Source organism: Letharia lupina (genome assembly GCF_014066315.1).
Source record: "Letharia lupina isolate WasteWater1 chromosome Unknown contig_4, whole genome shotgun sequence".
Taxonomy (NCBI): Eukaryota; Fungi; Ascomycota; class Lecanoromycetes; order Lecanorales; family Parmeliaceae; genus Letharia; species Letharia lupina.
In genome coordinates, this window is record NW_023502973.1 from 107,713 (window position 1) to 129,991 (window position 22,279).

The window sequence follows — 22,279 nt, forward strand, 5'->3', positions numbered from 1 at the left end:
TTAAGGCCATGGAGATGAGGCGGACGGCTATGGTGCGGGATTTGGCTGCGGAGGAGCAGGTCGTTAGCTGTTGTCTGTGGGCGTAAGGGGAGGAGTGGGAGAGGGGATGTAGACGGTACCTTTCTTTGCCATGATGGCTGCTGGTGTGAAGGGCAAATGGGCAAAGGTTGGTTTGCTGGTGGTTGGGCTGGTGATTTTATTGTTGGTGCTGAGATGTACGCACTGCAGGCGCAAGGTTGAGAATGACTCGGCTGCGATTGGGAGAGCGCGTTGAGCGCGTCTGGTATCCACAACCTCGACCACTGATTTACATCTATGGTAGTAGACCCATGCATACAGCTGGCACGAGTGTAGTCAAGATCTAGCTTCAGATGAGTTAGACAGGTGAGGATGGCAGGACTTGTCTTCTTCGGGCCAGTCCCCATGGATTGGATCTACTCATAGCTATTCGAGCCGTCAGAGAGACCATTCTGCTGGTATTGATTCAAACAGTAAATGTAGGGCCAAAGGCTTTGCTATAAGCTTTTTGTCGGCATGTGCGTCTGTTGAGCCAGCAAGCAAGCGAAGCCGCCGTCTTTAGAGTATCATCTCTGGTCACATCTGCTGACTTGCTAGAGCATGCAGTTCCTCTTGACATTTTTGATTATATGCCAGCAATGCCTTGACTAGTAAGACATCAAGCCCCGTCTGCATGTCAGTGGTTCCCATTTTGTTTGTGTGACAACTGCGTGAGTTGTTGTCTTAGAGAACCGTCGCCAAGACTTCAGCACCTGATCTGATCCCTTCATTCACACTTGAAAAGCTGTCATCTTCTTTACATCCCTTGTCCTCATCTTCTTTCCATGTTTCCTTAACTCATCTCATCACACTCTCCTCACTCTATCATCCTCGTTCGTCTTGCATAATTGTTGCTTCTTGCATCCTCGTTCTTACATTCCTGTTTGTTTTGCAGCTATTGTCCCTCTAAGAGCTCCCAAGAATTCTCATTGAGAATTCAGCTCGGCAATTCGGCTAGCGGACTAGTCATAGCTCCTGACTCACTTGGACACCAAAGATACCTAAAGTATCTTAAGCAGAACATCACCTCGTCAAAATCACATCACAATCGAACAATCAATTTTACTTCTCCCTCACATATGAGCAACGAGCAAATTAACTGACAGCTCTGGCGTGAATTTAATACCCGCGAGATCTATCCTTGCGTTAATAAGTCAACATACTCCTTGCTCGCTTGTCAACATTAAGGTTACGCAAGCCCTCTTCTGCAACCTCACTTTTTGCCATTCCACCTCCACCCTCACCCTATCTCGCACTACGTTATTGATTGTTACTCGCAGTGAGTCTGTCGTCTGCTCTTGTCATCATTAATGTTAGTGACTAACCACCTTGATAGACGCAGTTGACCACCAAGGATGGATCTGAGAGGCCTCGGAACAGACCGCCATACCTCAAATGGTCAAAATATCTTCCAGTGCGTCATCTCTGCTATCACTGTTTATTACTTTGCTGATGATTGTTATTCCATAGACAGCCTGGACAAGCCGCTGTTGTCGATGATAAGATTACTCGTAAAGAGAACGCCAATCTAAAGGGATATCAGGAAGCTATTCGTGCCCAAATATCCGTGGATGATTCCGATTTGCCTCTTCGACCAGGATATGGAGACAAAGGTGCCCCAATTACAGTCCTAGCCAATTATCTCGTGGTGTCTGTGACCGATGCCCAGCAGTTTTTCACATATGAGGCTAGTACTGATGAACGCCTGCACAACAAACGTCAGCGCTATCAATTCATGGCTACGGCTTTGAAGAATGTCCCAGAGTTGAGTGATCTAGGCCAAGGGATTGCCACCGACTATGCGTCACTTGTTGTTACATCGGCGAAGCTTGCGCTAGGGTCTAGCGAGACCAGAACATTCGCCATAGAGTACTACGATACAGAGTTCCCAAAGGGTCGCGTGTATGCCAAGGACAGACCTTTCAAGCTCACAATATCGCTTGCCGGAAGTATATCCTCGGATGATTTATCGCACTACATGATGTCCGGCCCTGCTGACTCTATCGACTCCGCCGACCCAGGTCCAGTAGACATGAAGCCTGTGCAAACGTTGAATGTTATCATGGCAAGCCACCCGAACAAAGATCCCGGCGTTTACCAGGGGGGCCAAAACAAGTTCTTTCGCTTTCCTACCGACCAAGATACAGTCAACAACTACGACCTTCTGGGCGGCTTGATCGCCGTCCGCGGGTATTATTCCAGTACTCGGTTCTCTACTTCAAGAACTCTCCTCAATCTCAATGCTCAGTGCAGCCCCTTCTACAAATCGATCAACGCACGCGAGCTGATTCAACTTTTTCAAAAGTTGATTCCTGGTGATTGGCGAGCTTTGGAACGTTTCTTAGGGAAATTGCGGGTCGAAACGTCATACATGAAAGCGCCGGACGGGGCTCCGAGTTCGAAAGTGAGAACCATTGTCGGTCTGTCGCACAAGACGGTACTTGATGATGGGAGCGAGAAGATCAGCCTTGGAGATTCGAACGAGATCAAGTTCAAGCGCTTCGGACGCCCAGCAGAGATAAGTGTAAAAGAGTATTTCCATACAGGCAAGTTTCCTACTGCGACCTAGCGAGAGAGGACTGACACCTCTCCAGAGTACGGCCTGACATTAAGCCATCCCACGGCTTATGTCTTGAATTGCGGTATGTCTTGAAAATTGACGATGATGTACGTGCTAACTATGTAATGCTCAGGAACGAGGGACCATCCCGTATGGATACCTCCTGAGCTTTGCACAGTCATGCCAGGGCAGCCGTACCGTGGGCAATTGAACGATGTTCAACTCGCCAGAATGATCACCATTGCGGCGCGTCCGCCTGCTGAAAACGCTTCACGTATTATGGCGGAAGACGGAGGTCTCGGTCTATTGGGGGTGCTCCCAAGCACGTGTGAGAACTTGGTAAACTTGCCTGGTCCTTACATTTGATGTTGATTGGGCTTTCGCAGACTGATAGCTTTTCGTAGGCTGCTTTTGGGGTGACAGTCAACCCCAAGATGATTGCGGTGCCTGGACGAGTGCTCACAGCTCCGAGAGTCATGTATTCTGGGAACAGTACGGCTAGGATTGCATGTGGTTCCTGGAATATGAAGGACAAGACAGTATGGAAACCTGCGACTCTTGCAGACTGGACAATGCTCAGGATCGGTGCCGCAGCCGACATTGACCCGACGGTATTCGAGCAACAATGCAAAGCCTTGACAGCTGGTCTCAGGTCATGTGGTATGAAGGTCAATGCACCACTGGTTTTTCCCGGACCAGCTGTTCCAGCATTCAATACGATCTTGGACAAAGATACCGTCGATTTGAAGCTCCGGGAAACCTTTGAAAAGTGCAGAGCTAGAAAGATCTCTGTGCTCCTAGTCGTTCTACCGTCGACTGCCCCTTGGGTTCGTGAAAGAGTGAAGTTCTGGGGCGATAAAGTATATGGTATGCCTTCCAGCCTTGCCCTTTTCTCCGGTCAAGTCCATGCTGACTTCAGAGTGCAGGCATTCACAGTAGCTGTGTCCAAATGGACAAACTCCGGAAACAAGATCCGAGCTACTTTGCCAATGTCGCACTGAAGGTCAATCTTAAGCTTGGGGGTACAAATCAGTGCATCTCTCCTGGCGACCTTGGCTTTTTGAGGCATGGGAAAACAATGCTTGTGGGTATCGACGTAACACATCCAGCGCCTGGCTCCATGAAAGGCACTCCAAGTATCGCCGGAGTGGTCGCCAGCATCGACGCAACTTTCGGCCAATGGCCGGGAAACATATGCTGTCAGGAAAGCAAGAAAGAGATGGTCTCGAGCCTCGACGTCATGATGGAGGAGCGGTTGGAATACTGGGTCTCGAAGAACCCAGGGCAACTGCTGGAAAATATCGTCGTTTACCGTGATGGTAAGTACAACGATCAACATGGAGGGAGTCTCGCTGACAAATGATGCTCTCTACTAGGAGTATCAGAGGGTCAGTATATGACTGTTCGGCGTGGTGAAATACCAGCCATTCGTAATGCTTGTGCGAAGGTCTTCAAAGATGCCGCACAACCCAAGATTACCTTTCTCGTCGTGGGGAAAAATCATCACACGCGGTTCTATCCTACGAACAAGAAACAGGCGGACCAGAAGCACAACTGTAATATCCAAAATGGTACCGTGGTCGACAGAGGCATTACGATGCAGAAAGGCTGGGATTTCTATATGGCCGCCCATGCAGCTTTACAGGGCACAGTAAGTTCCCTTTCACCAATCTCGAATATCTGCTAACCCTAGGAAGACAAAACCAGCCCATTATGTCGTCCTGCTCGATGAGATCAAAGACACTAACAAGCTCAGCGCCAACCATTTGGAGAAGATCACCCACAATCTTAGCTATCTCCAGGGCCGAGCGACAAAAGCCGTCTCGGTCTGCCCTCCAGCGTACTACGCACATCTGATTTGTCTGCGTGCGCGCTGCTATCTCGCAGACTTCATCAGTCGCAACGCTGGGAAGGAGTTCGACTGGAACCACGCTCCGTGGCGCTCAGGGGTTCATGAGAGGTATGTTGATTACCAAATGGAGCCCGATACTGTTCTTGGAGGAGGCAACGCTCATTCTCGCGCAGTCTCAAGGATTCCATGTTCTACATCTAAAATGTGGATAGACTTGCACTGAGATATTACTGGATCACAGCGTTATTGAAAATAAGTATTTCCAAAAAAAACAAGTTCTACTTCGAGGCTGCTGATCAAGACGAATGACTTTTCAGGGCTCTGGAAACGTGGTCAGATGAAATTGGCAAGATTCGCAGCTTCAAAGTGGCACTCTACACAGACTTCCATCTTGAAGTCTCAAGATTTTGCTCCGGATAGAAAAGGTGCTACTCATAGATGGTCAGAAAATTGTTTTCTAGAGGAACTTCTAATCCGCCGTTCACGAGCCCTTCTATTTCAGTCAAGACTAGATGACTACGTGCTTAATTCATCCTGACATAATCTCTAACATACAGACTTACTACTACATCGATTCACAGACTGCTCGAAGGCCCCCTTGTCCATCACCAGACTAATCCCCAAAAACGGCATCTTGCCAGAAAATAGGACATCTATTTTACAAGTGCCCAAACAAGGAATGCCAATAACAAAATCAAACCCCAGCCTACTGATCAGGTTGCCTAAACCACTCCTCCGTACTGAGAAACATTGTGAGAAGGCTCAATCCCAGTTGAAAACATATGCAGAGACAAGTAATGCTCGACTACGTCACTGATGCACAGACACGGACCTGTCATCAACGCTGCGCTGATAGGAGGCCGAGGATGGTGAAGATGAAAGTGATGCCAAGGTCAGTCAATACTCCTTACCTTTGGTGCTTCAGAAGCACGGATCAACTCTGTCGGTTTGTGCATGTGTCTTTTTCGCTTCCATACATACATACACAAATCGATTATTCATGACTTGCGCTACGTGAGTAAATAGAAAGGATGTCATAGGATAATGGTCTTATCGCGAAGCCATCAAATTCTTTGTCCGTTCAGAACACAAACAGGCTGCCTTCCCTTCTGATTGTCGTTGTTCAGGCACCAACACAATGTCATTCATCGACAGAGCTCTAGATCGCCAACACCTCGGCTCGTGACTCTCGGATCTTCAGGTTTCCCCTCTTTCTTATCATCGTCACACCCACAAGTAGCCAGCATCAACTCAGGCTCAAACTCAGCGTCAAACATGAACGGAAACTCTCCAGATCCAGGCGACAGCCAGCACCATACGCAAAACCAAGCTCAGATCGCCCCTCAGACCCCAAATCACACCTCAACACCAAATTCGGTTCAGGACCAGCTACACGCGCAAGACGAACATCTCAACGCCCAAGCGGCAGTCCTGCTCAACGGATTCCTCGCAAAGACCCGCCGCTTGATCTCATCTGAGCTCGGAAAGGACACGGACTGCACCATCTGTTCAGAGCCCTTCCTTCGCGGCGACAACCCCGAAGTGCCCGTGAGGCTCGACTGCGGCCACACCTTCGGCATGGGCTGCATCCTGAAATGGCTGTCCCCCGTATCGCGCGACGGCAACAACAGTTGTCCCAATTGCCGGAAGCCGATCTTCGACGACTGGGATCCGATGGACTTTCCCGTGGCCCGGGAGACGGCACCGGTTGGGAGGAGGAGAGTCACGGCTGCGCCTGTCAGAATTTCCGCAGATGACCCGTCTGTCGGCAGAGACGAACGACGCGGACCATCTCGACTACCAGCGTGGCTTCAGCCCGAGAACTTACCGTCATGGCTTCGGCTTCCGGACGACTTTCCGACTGGGGGTGTAGATCCGACAGCCGTCGCCGCCGAACCGGTTGATGCTACGGCAAGCACGAGCCCAGTCGCCCCAATTCCGGGGTCTGTGGCTCCAAATGCACCTCTACCTTCTACAGTGGTCGCCACTGAGGAGGCCTGGGATCAGCAGCAGGCAGTTGGGGAACCACAGACAGTAGCGACGAACGAATCAAGGACTTCGGAGATGTCAACACCTGACGACACGGCTTCTTCTTTGCCTCCATCCACACAACGCAGTGGCCAGAGACCCGCCTCGACGATCAGTCAGAGGGAGGGAGAGGACGTTACGGCAGGCTCGCTGCGAGTTGAGGAGGCACAGAGACGATATCTGGAGACAAGCAGTCGCTTGGATTTGTGGAGACCTGGAGAGATGGAACTGGAGCTTCAGGCGCGGTTGCAAGAACTGGTCAACGCGTACAGAGCTGCCGGTAGAGCCGATCGTAGAGCCGATCGTAGAGCCGCTCGCAGACCAGCCGCGGCAGCCAGCCCAGCACCACCACTGGCCGCCCGCCCCACCGAAGACGAAGACAACGGCGTCGCCGCGATGTTCAACGCCGCCGAAACCGAACACGACCAACGGCGCCAGCAAGCAGCCACGAACGAGCGCAAACGCCACATGTGGATGCAATTCTGCGAAGGCGTCGTCCGCACCATCGAACAATCCGCCGACAGCGCCGCCCTCGCCAACCACGACCTAGCCCTCACAATCATCAGCATGCGAGACCTCGACGGGTTCATCGCCGAGCGAGCGACCGAGACCCCGACATGGCGCCGCACACTGCGGACCTTTCCGCGCCTGCACACGGAAATGGTGACCCGGTTCGACGATTTTCGTCCCTTGCCCTCCGTCACCATTGGCGATCGTATCGGGCTCGAGCGCCTCCTGGCAGGCACCAGCTTCGACAGAGAGACACTCCACAAAGCGGCGTGGTACACGCGCCTGAGTGAACGTCTGGCACGGACGGGGGGCGGCGAATTCGATGCAGGAACGCGGCCCGTGGCTCGCTTGACGGAAGGTATGGCGAATCTCTCGGGCCCATCTCGCGAGAGCACGGCATCCATCACCACCACCGGCTTCGGGTGAGCGGCCTACGGCGGAGGAGACGAGGGAGACGCGGAGAATGGAGGACTGTTTGCTGGGCGGGGCGCCGATCACTGTCAAGGGGGGCGGCAGCTGCATCTGTGGATGCGGCGCTCCGGGCCTGTGCGGAGTCGAATTTTGCGATGACGATGACGACAGGTTTGTGAGTGGATGGTATGCTTGAATGCGGACTGTGGGGTGAATGGGATGGATGGGTTAAGGTATGATGGAGAGATGCCTTCTTTTGATCTAGACTAGACCCGTAGCACTCGTAAGAGAAGGATTAGTAATGCAAAGAAACCAACGCTGCACTCAGTCCAATTCTGGATCCACTTTTTCGATTCACGAGAGCCTGAAGACGTCAATGCCATGCAAGAGCATGAAGAAAGGCCTGGGTCCATCAGATGAGAGGGTCAAGCTTACCTAGGGCCGCTGAATGGCTGAGCTAGATTACTCTACGGGTCGCTTCTCGTACCATGATGGAATCTTGGCACAGCACTGTTTCCCTTTACTCGTTCCAAAGTAATCAAAAAGCAAAGCATTGCTTAATCCCAATCACTACCTCGTTGAATGCCGCTCCTGTTCTGAAAGGTGAGCAGCGCCGCTATATCGTTGAATGCCGCTCCTGTTCTGAAAGGTGAGCAGCGCCGCTATACACATCACCCGCACCGGGTAAGGCGAGGCTGAGGCGAGGGTAAGCCGCAGCTGAACGGAAGGGACCCATTCGAGCTCCGTAGCCTTCGGTTGAATTCACTCGGGGTTACCTATAAGGGACGACCTTTTCAGCCCCTTGCTCTAACGGAGAGCTACAACTCCCCCTACGTGATTTAGTCAGTATCAGAATAAACGTACGCTGATCTGGGATTGCTTTTTCGAAGCCAATGCGCTTCGTGTGCGTTGGGGTAGTAGCTGTAGGCCAGCGATAACAGTTCTATTTTGCATCGCGAGCATTTCTCAACCTCTCCTACCCGCGGGAGGTATTTCTCATTATTTGTTTGTTCATGGAAACAAGCTACGGATCGGACGCTTTCTTCCTCTCTAATCTCCTTCACTCGGTGGAACTACCAGCGTATGTCTGGTCTTTATCGCACAACCCGAGAAAGGGTCTCCAGAATTTTGCACACTCTCTGGATTCCAATCTGTATGGCGAAGCTTTCAATGCTTGATGTCGCATTCTCTCACCCTCAGTCACTACGAGGCCGAATCAACGGCACACATCCACAGTTGATATTAGGACTTTCTGCTTTAGGAAGTGAGAGACAACTATTCAAGCACAAAAGAGCAAAGGCTGGGCTAGGCAGTAGGGTAGATATTAGGCACCTAACGCAGTAGGGGCAGGTGGCCGAGTCGCAGGACGGAGAGCAAAACAGAATCAGGCAGGCAGCAGAACAGTGTAGGTGAAAGAGCAGGGTAGATGAAAGAGTAGGGCAAGGCAAATAGCTGGGCAGGCAACCAGTTAACAGGGTAGGTAACAGAGAAAGGTAGGGTAGGGCAAGCAGCCAGGTAGGTAATAGAGTCGCGGAGCAGGGATATAATAGCAATCTGCTATGATAGTAACGGACTGAACAGAAGGAGAGTGTCAGCGCCACGATGGAATGGTGAGAAGCGCTGATCTTCGGGTCGAAGCTTTGACTGTGGAAGAGAGATGTCGCCGTCTACAACGACAAGGCATAAGGCGGTAGCACTTCAAGGTGCACTAGGAATGCACAACTGTGGTACGCAACCCTGAAACGAGCCCCTCCGCTGGAAAGGGCGTGCCCTGGCTCTTCACCGACCACCACCACATCATGCCGCGCCCCCCCGATTCGAGCAGTCGGGACACTCCGCCGGTATCCCGGCGCACGTGCTGCACCGGTTCGGTTCCGACATGTACGGGACGACGCGGAGGGGCTCCGGGCTGATGAACGATGCGCTCAGGGGAAAGGTGGGGGAGGGGAGGTCCTGTGCCCGAACCGGCGTTGAAGCGGCGGGTGAGGTCGAGCGTGGGAGCGGACGGCTTGTCGGGCGCGCGACCGCTATAGTCGAGATTTTGCTATATCAGTGGCGCGATAAGGTGACAAAAATTCTGGCCCGTTGGCCCCAAGCTCACTCGATACTTTGACCGAGGAGGACCTTCGGCTCGGTGAGATTGGTCTAATTCAAATATATATCGCTACCTAATGGAGTCTTCGCACCAACCCGTTCCCCACCACTGAAAGAGTTCAGATCAAATTTGAGTCGGTTAATTACTCACCACATGCTGGACTCCTTCCTATCCGGAACTAGCGCCTCTTGGCAGAGTCCCTGCGGCCTACCTATCCCATACCACTGTCCATAGCATAGACCTCCTTATCTACTAAATTCCTGGTCACACACCACCATAGACTTGATCCGGCACGGGTCGCAACAGGGTTACGAATCCATCCGTAGAACATACGATCCTACGTCACAAGGAATTTTACCGTCCCTGCAATGTCCTGCTCTTCCCGCTCTAGATCCTGCTTGACCGATGCGGCTGCGTGATCCAACAAAATCGGATCCTTTCTTCTTCCGCTAGTCGCTTTCGATCCGTCACTACAATTATCCGATTCTCTGATATTCAAAGCTCATTGAATAACTGGAGCTTACTTATCCGCTAATGACTGTTTTTAATGACTGTTTTTCGACAACAACCTATGGTGAAGCTAGATTCGAGATAGGAAACTATCCGTCTATACAGTTAGCCGTATCTTATTAGTCAGTAGTACATATTATTCACAGCTATTAATCTTCAAGGTAGGTTCCTCTCCGCAGTATTTATCGGAAACGGTACCAGAACCGCTTCTTCGAATGATGTACCAACTTCCTAGTATCATCCTCTGTATGCACCGATGGAGTAACTTCTCAGTTGCTCTTTGAAGACGTGATCATTCTCCGGTAGTATTCGTCAGGTCTATAGATTATCCGCGTCATCCGCCGTATTTGGCTGGTTCCATCGGATGCAGAATTTGGGCGCTCGCTTCAGACTTCGTCTGCGGTTGATATTCTTTTCGAAAGAGCTCGGTTCTATAAATATACTCGGATAACACCTCACGACAATTTGCTCTGTAAGCAGCACTGTTCAAGTTTATCGGTCGCATTGTGGCTATATTGACTCTGTCGATTTGCAGTTGGGATATGTCACAATTCCGGCCATTGTCAGCCCAAGCCAAGGCACGTCGAAGTCATTCCCTCATCAGTCTATTTTAGCACCACATGATTTCAGTTCTATTCTTACCCCCCTTCTAGCGTACTCATTCTCAATCAAACCAAAACAACAATCCCAATGCATATGGAACATGGTCATGAGACTGACTCGGCCCAGATCTCCAGTGCCTCCCTATAAGCACCCTCGCCGCCACCCGTCATAGGCTTGAGGCTCTCAGCATCATCGGCGAAAGTCTCGTTGTCGTCGAAACCGTTCTCGCGTGCGAGTTCGGCGGTTTTGCGCTTGCGGCCCATGGCGGCAGCGAAAGCCGAGGAGTGCCGGAAGAGAGTTTGCGTGAAGAAGGCGTCTGACGAGGCAAATAGTCTCGAGAAAGAGCAGATGAGGAGGGTAGATGAGGAGTACGTGATGGGAGTCGCTCGAGGGGAGGCGCGCTGCCGCTATACAGAGGCCAAGCTAATTGGCATGGCGCCATCCCGCAATGCGGCATTCTAGCACTACCATGAATAGTGTCGTCGTTAAAACTTGACCCTTTTCGCATCGATGGTGGGGATGGAGGAAATGTGGGATTCGGTTTTGGTCCCTAGGGGACGTTTTCGAGATGCGTTACCTACAACAGAGTTTTCGCTTAATTAATCCGCACCCGCGTCACAGTTCTGAGATCATTATTCATTTTTTATTATTATTCCATAACCACTTGATAAAATAACTTCAAATTTGAGATATGGGTCAATTAGATAGTAGAGTACACCTGCTAGCCATGGAATTTATTATCACCTTGTTGATCCTTCACGCGTTCCATCCGATTACATAACTTCCCACACCATTGGCCCACTCTTTCCATATCTAAATTCTGCCACTCATCGTCCCAAGCCTCAATCGTACTCTCCTTAGTCTTAGGTGCGTATGGTCTCTTCGAGACTTTCCGCTTCAAATAGTACCAGCATGGCTCAATTTGATTCAAATCAGGGGAGTTTGCTGGCCATGGAAGGACTGTAAGATGCGGGATTTCAAGAAGTTCCTTTTGTTGCCACGCATTATGACTGGGAGCACCGTCTTGAACCAGAAAACACTCGCCGTACTTGGCAATTACCTCATGAATGAATGGGATCAATCGAGGCAATAGAATGTATGTCTGATACCGATACCAATCGATCCCTCCTTTGGCATTCTTGTTCCTCTCAAGCAGTACACCCTCAGGCTTTGGAACGCGTTTAAGACGCCGACTTGGGGGTTTTCTGGCTTGCTCCGCTAGGAAATGCTCCTGGATAATCTGTTGCTGGACCAGGTACTCGGAGTTTCGACTATTGAGATCCTCCTGGGCATGGTGTCTTTCTGGAGCGGATTCTTTGGTAAACATGAAGCTTGGGCCACGCATTTCCGAAGTATAACAGCCCCAAAACATCATTTCTGTGTAGCCACGGTATCGTATATCTATACAATCCTGGTGGTATGCCTCCTCAAAAAGCCGTGTGACCCAAATTTGCCCTCGAGATTCTCCAACGCGGATCGATGTCTCGTCACTATGAACCACCATATGTTCCTTGCCTCGTAGTCTCTCCAGCCAATCAATAGCGAATTATAGACGTTTTTGCTTCTGTTCTGGAGACAGTGGGGGCTTATATCGAGGAGGATATCGTCCATAGCCGGCTCTGGAGAATGCTGCATTGATGGCTGTTGCAGAGGCCATGCATCCCACCTCACGGGCAATCGTTACCCAAGGCTTGCGACGCTGGAATCGATTCTTGGTAGCATGTCTAATGAGACGTCGTAGAAGCCGTTCATTGATTGCTAGAGGTCGTCCGGACTGTGGACGTCGTTGGTGTACCTCTGAAGAAAGTGGATCGATATTTTCTTTCTCCGCCTCAGAGACGCGTTTCTTGGTGTTTCGAACCGTTTTTTCGTCACATTTGTAGGCCTTGGCTATCTGACGATTTGATGCATTATTGAGATTGCTGAGGGCTACCAATACACCCTTTTTAGGACCTGAAAGATCAGTTTTACCCTTGGTGCGTCCCATGGTAATGTGGGTATTGAAGGTGTTTTGGTGGGGATTCGCGATTTTTCGCGTTTCGCGGGTGCGGATTAATTAAGCGAAAACTCTGTTGTACAGCTTATTTAACCGAGGTGAGCCTGGTTGAGCGCACGTGATGCGACTCACCCAAAAAGTGGCGAGCTCACTTGCTTGATCGGATCAGAGCGACGGCCTGCGCACGTACAGACTCGGGTTAGAAAACAAGCCGTGTTTGCGGGGTTAGTTCAACTACCCAACCAAGTTGATACGTGCATAGGGTTGCGAGTTCATTGTTCAGTGATGAAATGGATCCAGCGCAATCATTGGGATACATCGCGTCCACGCTTTCGATGTCATAGAATTTTGGCCATCAAGCGCCGCGGTACTCTGGTGGAAAGCTCGAAGCTACCTTTCAAAGATCTAAAAACGAGACATTGCAACCGTGAAGACCTATGCGTGAATGAATTTCCTTCTCCATACTTTTTTGAGGCCTTGGTGAAGGGCTCTCAATCTCTGGGAGCCTCGAGGAAACAGGGGTGGCAATGTAGGGGACGTGACAGAGAATGTCGGCAGCTGCCATTTTTGGGCAATGATCGCTCTGCCAATGTTCTTTGTTGTATGTGACCTCTGCTAGATTGTGCTTTTTCTGTCGGAAATATGGATCATCAAGCGGATATGTTCAAATACTAGGCATGAAGCGTGGCGTGATTCTTGCTCCAGTTGAGACGGACCAGATCTGAGACGGAGAGAGAAGCGGAAAGTGATCGAAATAACTTTGTGCTATGAGACGTTTCGATGAAGTGAATTGTTTGCACATAGGATGTGACAGATGACGTCCGCCAATTTCTACCCTTTTTAGCCTCAAAGCATCAGACAGGATCCCTGTACCAATGTAACGGCCATCCGTCAAGCTCTCTGGTGCATGAAATTCAAGGTCCAAGCTGTCTTGGTCTCACAGAACGGTTGTGACCTTGGCATTGCGTTTCTAAACATAATAGATGATGACGGTGCTTTTTCAATATCACTTATTCAAGCTATGCCAGCGTACAAACGAAAGGTCGTCTTCAGAGTTGCCGTGCGGATCTGGCCTTTCATGCTGAAGGCTGACGGCATAACAGAACACCACTTTAGCCGTCACCCCTCGGATCAAATGGATCCGGTGGAACTCGCAAAGACTTTTTACAGATGGCGTTTTTTTGGGGGGAGAGGCGAGATTTGGAAGATTGAGTGTGGATGCCTGGAGGACATGACCTCTTGCCAAGGTTGGTGTGGCACAGTAGAAACAGGGCGTCAGGCAACAAGGTCATGCATTGTAACCCTCGGGAGGATGATGTGAGACCTCGTCCTTCACAGCAGCCAAATCTCCCGAAAAGCTGGGGTAAGTATGGCCAAAGATCGCCGATGACGACCACATGTTCAGGCTCAGATGTTCATCAAAGCTGCATCTACAACACGTTTGACTCTGATGTCATGAGGCTGAAGACGATCGAAGGGTCCGCGAAGGATGGAAAGGATGGTAAAGTTGGAGCTCAAGCAACAGCCTCGAGGCAACGCGTACACTGTTTCAAAGTCTGCAGCGTTGGCCGTCACGTCTGGAGATGGCACGGCCAAGGCTGTCACAATCGGACTCACCAAACGCAAGGTGTTGGATCAAGACTCATGGCTGCCAGATGCTGACACGTCTTCTGTTCTGCATGCCGGCCCCTGCTTCGGCAAACATGAACAGGTGAGCAGATGAATAGGTGTGCCGAAGCCTGATGGTCTTTTCAGACTTGAGAAGATAAGTATTAGCACAATCAAGACGAAGACGTAATCGGATGACGCATTCATTTTAGCATCGAGTCACTTCGGCGGTTTGGAGCGAGACAAAGCGGGAGGAGAGGATCAAAGCACAGTTTGGCGGAAAGCAATTGCTGACGGCTGGCGGTTTGACAGAGTCAGAAGGATAGATTAATTGGCCGCGTGTGCCAGCAGCATCAGAAATACAGCTGTGCTGAGAGCGTTTCTCGGTGTGTGTTTATTTTATGTTTGTCATCATCGAGTCTGCCTTCCTTTCAACCTTTCAATATTTCGGCAAGACTTCAGCTGCCATGGACAGTCTTGGCATTTTCCCGCAGTCATATTGGATCCCACCCTAGCAGCCAAGCCACTCCCAAAGTAGTATAGTACATCGCTTAAACTTTTAGCGTATGAAGCGATGGATTCCTGTTCCCCACTTTCCATCCATTTTCACCCTCCATCATCATTTTCTACTACCTACTTTTACTGCCATTCGCGTCACTTCCAACAGTCATAATTGTTCCCACAATCCACAACATCCCCGCAACAAGTAGGCGCAGCTTGCAATTGTTCAATCAATTCATGCGATGCTCACGTTCAATGCTACCACGCCACCGACCATCCGAGACCACCTCTCCCCAGCCTTGTGGGCATGGCCCCCCACCAAGATGGGCTCTCGACGTCGAAGAACTCCGGTGGCTTTGAGCACAGCTTGCGAAGCCACAAGGCCAAGCGCGATAGTTGGTCAACGGATGACGGAACGGCCAGTCGCAAGGCAGCAATTGAGTCAATTGACCACTGATGAGTCTCAGCTGACCTTAGTGCGAACTGGCATTTGATGGTGTCTACACCTGATAGAGCCTTAGAGCATGCATAGGGCCATTGATGCCTATGACTCGAAGCTAGGCAAGTTTGGATCAACAGGCATCAATTACATACTTCTCTTCCATACTTCTCATTTTCTATATCATCTCCCAATCGCGCACATCTCTTTCCTCTCTTCTCTTCATCTTCTAACATTCCTCAAACGCAAACATAACACACGGTGTTGGCCAAGGTAGTAAATCCTGCTTCGCCCACCGATCCTTTCCTCGTCACCAACAACAACATCGGCCTCGAAACACGACCTCTCATATTTCAATCCTTCACGTCGTCATCAAAGATTGTGTGACATCATTCTGTGTTACCTGTGCTATCATTATCTCCAAACAACGTCGAGCGTCGTCTACTTAACCAGCCCATTGTCGCCGATTCTTAAGGTGTCTCCCCAATACACCAGGACCACGTACTACTACATCTCAACCCCACCATCATTCCCACCGATTTCACCAAAACCAACCCACCCTGAACCCACAATGGATTCCGCACCCCGCCAAGTAGGCTTCGCGCCCATCCCCGCCACCTACTCGCGTCTACCCCACGACGACGAGCTCTACGTCATGAAAACCTTCGCCCGCCACGCCTCTCACTGCTCCGCCTGCGCCCACCCCTACGAGGTCCACCGCAAAGGCGGCAGTCTCTGCTCCAAAGGCCACCAGCGAGCCCTCGACGTCGCCCAGTACGTCTTCAACAAAGCCGGCCAAACCTTCTCCGTCGTCGACCTCGAGGGCAACCGCCGCGTGCAGATGGAGATCCCGGCCGACTGCGCCGTCGTCCGCGAGCTGCTCAAGGCGATGGAACGCGGCCTCCGCCTGCGCCGGAGGGTCCCCGCCGCCAGCTACGACGAGACGTACCACGTCGCCCCGAGGGTGATGCAGCCGACCTTCGAGCACCGACGCCCGCAGGAGCCCCGTTACATCCGCAAGCCGATGCTCGAGACCGCCATGCCGCCTACACCGCGGCGCGAGAAGCACTCCCACTCCGGCCGCGGGAGCCTGTACGAGGCTGACATGAAGGAGCGGGAGCGGCGGAACAGGTCGCGAACCGCCAGGGGTGCGCCGCCCTTGCCGGCCAAGGACGATGACTATTACTACTGAGAGAAGTACGATTACGACATGAGATGCTATGAATGATCGATCATGATCGCATGATGATGATGAGTCCGACTTCCAACAAAGGGACACCAATAAATCGGACACACGCCGTATGGAACCACCCTAACGCAGACGTCGCCGGCGCACATTCTGCTCGCCTCGGGTGCCTCTGCTACACCACAAACGACATTGACCATCTCCGGCCCTAAAACTGCTTCAGGCGTGGTTGCACCGGGATGGAATTGCGCTTCGGGTTCATGTTTGGAGGCGGACAAGGGGAAGACAGACGGAAGAGGATTTTGTAAAGGAAGCAGATGGAGGAGCACTTGGGCTGGTGATAAAGCCGATGATGATGTTGCAACCCGAAATAGCCTAGAATCCATAATATTGCCACACACCAGATGTTCGAACTTTACTGTACTTTATCTCGTCCGGGCCTGCTCCCTAAATACCTTACCCCGCACCTTGCGGCTTCGAAGAAGAACATCCAAAGCAATCTAACCTCAAACAGCCAGACCCTCTAGAAGGATCCATGACACAGAGAGCAGAAGCCGAGCCCAAGACCACACCGAGACCAACCCGCAATCCAGACCTCGCCCATTTCCCACCCCCTCTCCATGAAACCTCTTCACATGGAACATCCATCCCCGCCCGGCACCCTCGCACTCCCCAGTCCCAGCTCCCCCAAGGGCGACCGTCCCATCTCTTCGACAAGCCGCGCAGGTGCCGGCGTCTGCCTCCACCGGATGTGGTCCTCGACGCCGTGCTGGGCGATGGATTCCGCGTCGCCGGCGTTCGTCGCGTCGGTTAGGTTATGGTCAGATGCCGCGCAAACAAAGCCCCGAAAAGGAAAAAGAAGACTGTCGGTTAGATTATCGTTAGATTCGATTCACCCCAGCTGATGGCGCCTCCCAAGCTTTTACCGACCGTGATGACGGGATGCGTACGATCTATCACCTCGTCTCCTACTTGATTCATTCTTTCGTTGCCATTCCAATCGTGCCTCCCAGGACCCATATCATTGACTCGCTTCCCTCATACCCCCATTACCCACTCCTCGCCGATCGCTGTATCAGATTCTCTTCCGCCTATAATGCATTTTTGGCGATTGCAAATAAGACTCCAAGATCTGTCTTTGATGCCGCAGGGTTCTGTCAGTTTATGCCTACGTCTGTGGACACAAAACGCTGGATACTGTCACGGTGCTATTTGACATATCAACCTTGAGAACAAGGCCTTTCCTTTGGACCAAATTTTGTCAAGATATCAGGTATGGTAGAATGAATGGTGTGTAGATTGCATGAATTATTCTATCTCAGGACTCCCCTGGGCCAGTATTTGTACCCCTCACAAAATAGGTGGTTGTTCCAACAGGTGGCTGGGAGGAGGCTGGGAACCTTATTTTGACAAATTTTGGACTGACGCTGTCCATAGTCGAGTAGCAGGTGTTGATTTTCGATGATGCTGATGTTGATGATGTATGCAGAGTGTGAATGATTGAGTGGTTCTCCTATTCGTGCTCCTTCACAAAGTCTGATCCCAAGTATCCTGGATAGTGCTGTAAACGCGGCTCCGATTGACAACGTCAACGGGCTTCTACTGAGCACTCAGACGTTGCTTGGGACTTCGAGTTCTTGTGAATGTTCCGCTCCTCTCAGCTCGTGGGGTCTATGGGACGACGCTGAATGCATGCGTGAGTGGCCGTTATCGGGCATCTCGAATATGGTGTCTTCCCCGTTCAACTCATGCCTCGTTCTTTCGGCTTCTAGTTCATGCCTCCTCCGTTCTTCATCTTCCAACTCTGCTTTCTGATCCACGTAGAGTTGCGCGTCGGATGATTTTTCTGGATGGATCGCGTCGGCTGCCTGGCTTCGTTTGTTCCGGTATCTACGGACGATGATGAAGCAGAACAGAAGTATCATGATTCCGACGGTTGGTAACACAACAGAGAGTATGATAATTTGCGTAGGATGGCCACGGCTCCCTGGTGTTGAGCTCCCAGTCAGGTTTTCGGCTGAGTGTACTGCCGCTGAGCCTTCCGCTGGAGTTGCCGGAGAGGCTACTGTCGCTGAGACTGCTGCTCGAGCTCCCACGAACGTTGGAATGCTTTGTGACGGCGGTATTGAAGCAGTACAACCTTCCAATCCTTCAGTGGCTAAAAAGGAAGAGTATACGTCATCCAGAAAAGAGGAGTACATCGTCCGCCACACCTGTTAGCCCTGCTAGACTAGACGTAGGTAAGAAGCTCAAGAAATCAAATGGAGATGTGATATTGGCTGTGTAGGCGGTAATCAATGGGATCGGTGAGTTGGCATGTTTGACACAATTCCCTGACGTTGATGATGTTGTGGTGATAGAGTATGCCGTGATGGCAAGGTAGGCATTCAGGTATGGTGTCCTGTGGACTCTATGTATTAGCCACAAGGTAGCGGTGTCTTTCCGGAGTCCTACCCTATCGCAGGATTGCCATAATCCCAAGAAGTACTATTCATGGTAATCAAATCTGCGTTGACATCGCAGCCGGTGCACATCAGCGTTGCACTACAAGTGCTACAAGAAGCAGCTACATGGAGTGATTAGCCGACAATTTGAATCCGCTGGAAGAGACTCACTTGACGCTAGTTGGCTCGTACATAGGCCAAGTACGAAGCAAAGGATAATCATTTCACTCAAATATAGATCCATGATGGGAACAAGATGAAGGTCGAGTGCACAGTTGCAGGATTGGGCAAAAATCAAAAAGAAGATTGATCTCTAGGGAAAAAGATTCAGCTGAGCCATGACAGTTTGCACGAAGATGTAAGACGATGCTTCCTCAGGCGGCAACACAATAACCTTCCCCGCTTTTCAGCGGCGTACATCGAGGAGCAAGGAACCATTCGCTATCCTCAGATCATATCCGTTAACTCGCATGAAAGCTGCACTGCGCCACAATCTCGCCCGTCCGGGACGTCCGGACCTGCCTTCTTTGAGGTATAATCTACACTGACAATGCGAGGAGCTGAGCTTTTTCGTTCTCCGAGTCAGTTCAGCATTACATTGCATTGTGAGAGCAGCATGGATTCCGTCACGCTTCATAGCAAAGGCATACTGCGGCGCTACATCCGCCGGAATGTTCTTCTGTACCCTCATGAAAAGAGTTATAGGAAAGCATATGAGCTAGGAATGACGACTTGTGAATCAAGATTGTGAGCTGCGGTATGAGTTGGTGCAGGTCCACTGGTCTTTATGTATTAGCGTGTGCACAAGATGCTATAATTGTTTTGGGTTGACAAGACTACAGCATCATCTGTTAACAGTGGGATGTGGGATAGGGGGGTAGGGGGAAAAAGGAGGGGTGGGGGGTTTTTAACACTCCTCAAAAATAAAAAAAAAAAAAGGGGGGGGGAGGGAAAAAAGGGAAAAAATTTTTTTATTAACACAAGGGGGGGGTTTTTTAAATATTTTTTTTTTTAAATAAAAATATTTTTCTCCCCCCCCCCCCCCAAATATATATATATTTTTTTTCCAAAGGGGGGGGGGAAAAAAAAAAATATTTTTTTTAAAAAAAATTTTTTATATAAAATAAAAAAAAAAAAAAAAAAAATATAACCCCAATAAAATAAAAAAAAAAAAATATATAAATAAATAATTTTTATTTAACGTGCTTAAACCTCTCATTAGGCCATCACCTCGGAGTTTGCTAGTATATTCTCTATTGGAAATGTTCTCGATCCTATACGCACTGTTCTGAACCTCCCAAGTCGAAATCCTCAAAAAGTGTTCACTCTTCACAATTTCTAGATGTCTTGTTGACGGCCAAGATAGCCCAAACATTTCTTAATTGAGGAATCACAGATTCAGGGGCAAACTGTAGAGCGCTTAAAACCCCATATCATTAACAAACTTTAGAGTAGCTATTATCAAGCTATATGATTGTAGCATTGTAAAAGGTTCAATTGTCGCAACAGTGGGACTATAGGTTAGTGGGTCCATTATAAGGCCATAGCGTTGGTGGTTGTTTAATCAACCGTAAAGACTATTATAATTTTAAAAGAAATTAGATTAAATAAATAACAGTTATAGATGAGGTAGTATACGTACATTTTTTTCTAAATGTATATTCGCTAGAATAGTCACGCTGAAACGGCTGAAAGATGCGAATATGTGGAATCACCAAACCCCCAGTCCTACTGTGGCAAGGAGTCTCTACAAGTATGGTCATAGCAGTACCACTGTTCGGCCCTTTGTTATTCCGTTGGGTAACCTGTCCTCGTAACACATACGCCTAAATGATGGACAATCCCACCGTCCCGGTAATCGCTCCTCGCCGTCATAAAAACATCTACGCATTCCGCCTTTCGCAGTCCTCACCTCACCAACACCGCCACACCATCCCTTTCTCCCATCGATCCCTACCGATACTCGAAAAAATGGCCGCATCGCCTTCCATCGACACCCGGCGAACAAACCATGACGCTCTCGGTTTCGTGACCGATTCGCTCCAAGCATTTCCATCGCAAACTTTCCTCGTCCTCGTCTTCTTTTACCTGCTCGCGCTCGCCGCTACTTCATGGCTGATGGTACAGTGGTTGGCACCGAGGTCTTCCGATAAAGCGATCCCTCCGAAGCAATGCCCGTCGTGCGGGCGTGCTGATATTATAAAGACTAGGAACGACGACGCAAACTCTAGGAGTAAAGAGTGAGAGCAAGGGAGGGATGGAAGAAGCAGTAAGCATCGTGCAGCAACGGAAGCAGCGGTGGGGCGGTGTTGGCTTATCATCTCCAGTTCAGGCATAGTTGATGTCGTCGGCGCAAGGGGATTTCACATAAGTCACAGGGTACCATTGTTCTGAAACGCGCACATTGGGAAAGCAATCATGTGTATGGGGACTTGTGCGCGAGTGTCGATCACAAACGATGGTTCTATATATCCGAGATACATGCAAATGGCAAACAGTCTATCATTCTATACCCGGCAATGAGCGAACACTTCTCCACCTCCGAAACACTTTCCATCCCCGACCCTGCACATGAGTTGTTGAAACCCCCTTCCGCACTCTTCCATAGCTACTCAGTCACAACGCGATATACCTAGGTACATCCATTGGCACGGTTACTGAGGCAGACATCACCGCCTTGAGACGAGCTGCCGTAACCCTCGCAAGAGGCCGTACTCATTTGCTGGGCCGTGACTTCGTCGTTGCATGTTGTCCACGTGGTAGTGAAGAAGCCGAACCTGACATTGTAGTCGGACCAGCTGATGCAACAGTTCGACCCGCCCTGGGACTGACACTGGCTGCGGGGTGCCTTGCCAACATTCAGAGTAAAAGTACAAGTCGAGCCGCTCAGGCAGCCGAAGACCTTAGCGCAGGCAGCCCATTTGACCGCGTGGCCTGCAACGACCTTGAAGGAGGAGCCGTCACGTTTTTCAAGGGCGGTGGCATTGCCAGCAATGGTGGCCAACAGGGAGTTGACGTCCGCGGTCATGTCTGGGTCGTTCGCATCGAATGGCTTCGCGTAGGCGGCCTCGGTCATGATCCTAGCCTTTTCCTCGTCGCTAGCCCCAGAAGCTGGGTTGAGGCTCGTGAGCCATGACTGGGTACTAGCGTTGTAACCGACGTAGTTGACGTCAACGTCGAACGGGCTCAAGTCGCCCTTGGCATGGGGGAAATGATCAGAGGCGGCAAGGGTGACGGTGACGCTACTAGCATTCACCGGTTGAGCAATACTGCTGTGGATCTGTGAAAGGCCGAGAAGAAGACTGGGAATGATGGCGGAGGAGAACATTGTTGATAGAATAGCTTGAATGGCTTCGGGAATGAACAAGGTGTGATGATTTTCTCGACGGAAAGGGTGGATGCTTTCTGGTCTATTGCAAGACAGGTGGTCCATACGTGTTATTTATACCCTAGGGAAACCTCTCATTCTCATACTTCGC

The 22,279-nt window shown here is 50.4% G+C and overlaps 6 protein-coding genes across 6 annotated transcripts; 3 read left to right on the forward strand and 3 right to left on the reverse strand.

Annotated features, from left to right (window-relative positions):
* Positions 1-1,412: 1,412 nt before the first annotated feature.
* Positions 1,413-4,670, forward strand: HO133_007612 (uncharacterized protein; the record flags this gene model as incomplete). Its single annotated transcript, XM_037298482.1, has 9 exons — positions 1,413-1,471; positions 1,528-2,589; positions 2,671-2,699; positions 2,751-2,956; positions 3,022-3,484; positions 3,544-3,936; positions 3,994-4,268; positions 4,315-4,577; positions 4,643-4,670. The coding sequence occupies 9 exons, from the start codon at positions 1,413-1,415 to the stop codon at positions 4,668-4,670; spliced, it is 2,778 nt and encodes a 925-aa protein (XP_037155818.1).
* Positions 4,671-5,744: 1,074 nt separating this feature from the next.
* HO133_007613 (uncharacterized protein) lies at positions 5,745-7,433 on the forward strand (the record flags this gene model as incomplete). The annotated part of the gene is made up of 1 exon (XM_037298483.1): positions 5,745-7,433. One exon carries the CDS (start codon positions 5,745-5,747, stop codon positions 7,431-7,433), a length of 1,689 nt encoding a protein of 562 aa, XP_037155819.1.
* A 4,739-nt stretch (positions 7,434-12,172) lies between these two features.
* HO133_007614 (uncharacterized protein) lies at positions 12,173-12,613 on the reverse strand (the record flags this gene model as incomplete). The annotated part of the gene is made up of 1 exon (XM_037298484.1): positions 12,173-12,613. One exon carries the CDS (start codon positions 12,611-12,613, stop codon positions 12,173-12,175), a length of 441 nt encoding a protein of 146 aa, XP_037155820.1.
* A 3,128-nt stretch (positions 12,614-15,741) lies between these two features.
* On the forward strand, positions 15,742-16,362 carry HO133_007615 (uncharacterized protein; the record flags this gene model as incomplete). The annotated part of the gene is made up of 1 exon (XM_037298485.1): positions 15,742-16,362. The coding sequence occupies one exon, from the start codon at positions 15,742-15,744 to the stop codon at positions 16,360-16,362; it is 621 nt and encodes a 206-aa protein (XP_037155821.1).
* A 1,604-nt stretch (positions 16,363-17,966) lies between these two features.
* Positions 17,967-18,851, reverse strand: HO133_007616 (uncharacterized protein; the record flags this gene model as incomplete). Its single annotated transcript, XM_037298486.1, has 3 exons — positions 17,967-18,514; positions 18,570-18,757; positions 18,811-18,851. 3 exons carry the CDS (start codon positions 18,849-18,851, stop codon positions 17,967-17,969), a joined length of 777 nt encoding a protein of 258 aa, XP_037155822.1.
* Positions 18,852-21,432: 2,581 nt separating this feature from the next.
* On the reverse strand, positions 21,433-22,128 carry HO133_007617 (uncharacterized protein; the record flags this gene model as incomplete). Its single annotated transcript, XM_037298487.1, has 1 exon — positions 21,433-22,128. The coding sequence occupies one exon, from the start codon at positions 22,126-22,128 to the stop codon at positions 21,433-21,435; it is 696 nt and encodes a 231-aa protein (XP_037155823.1).
* Positions 22,129-22,279: the final 151 nt, after the last annotated feature.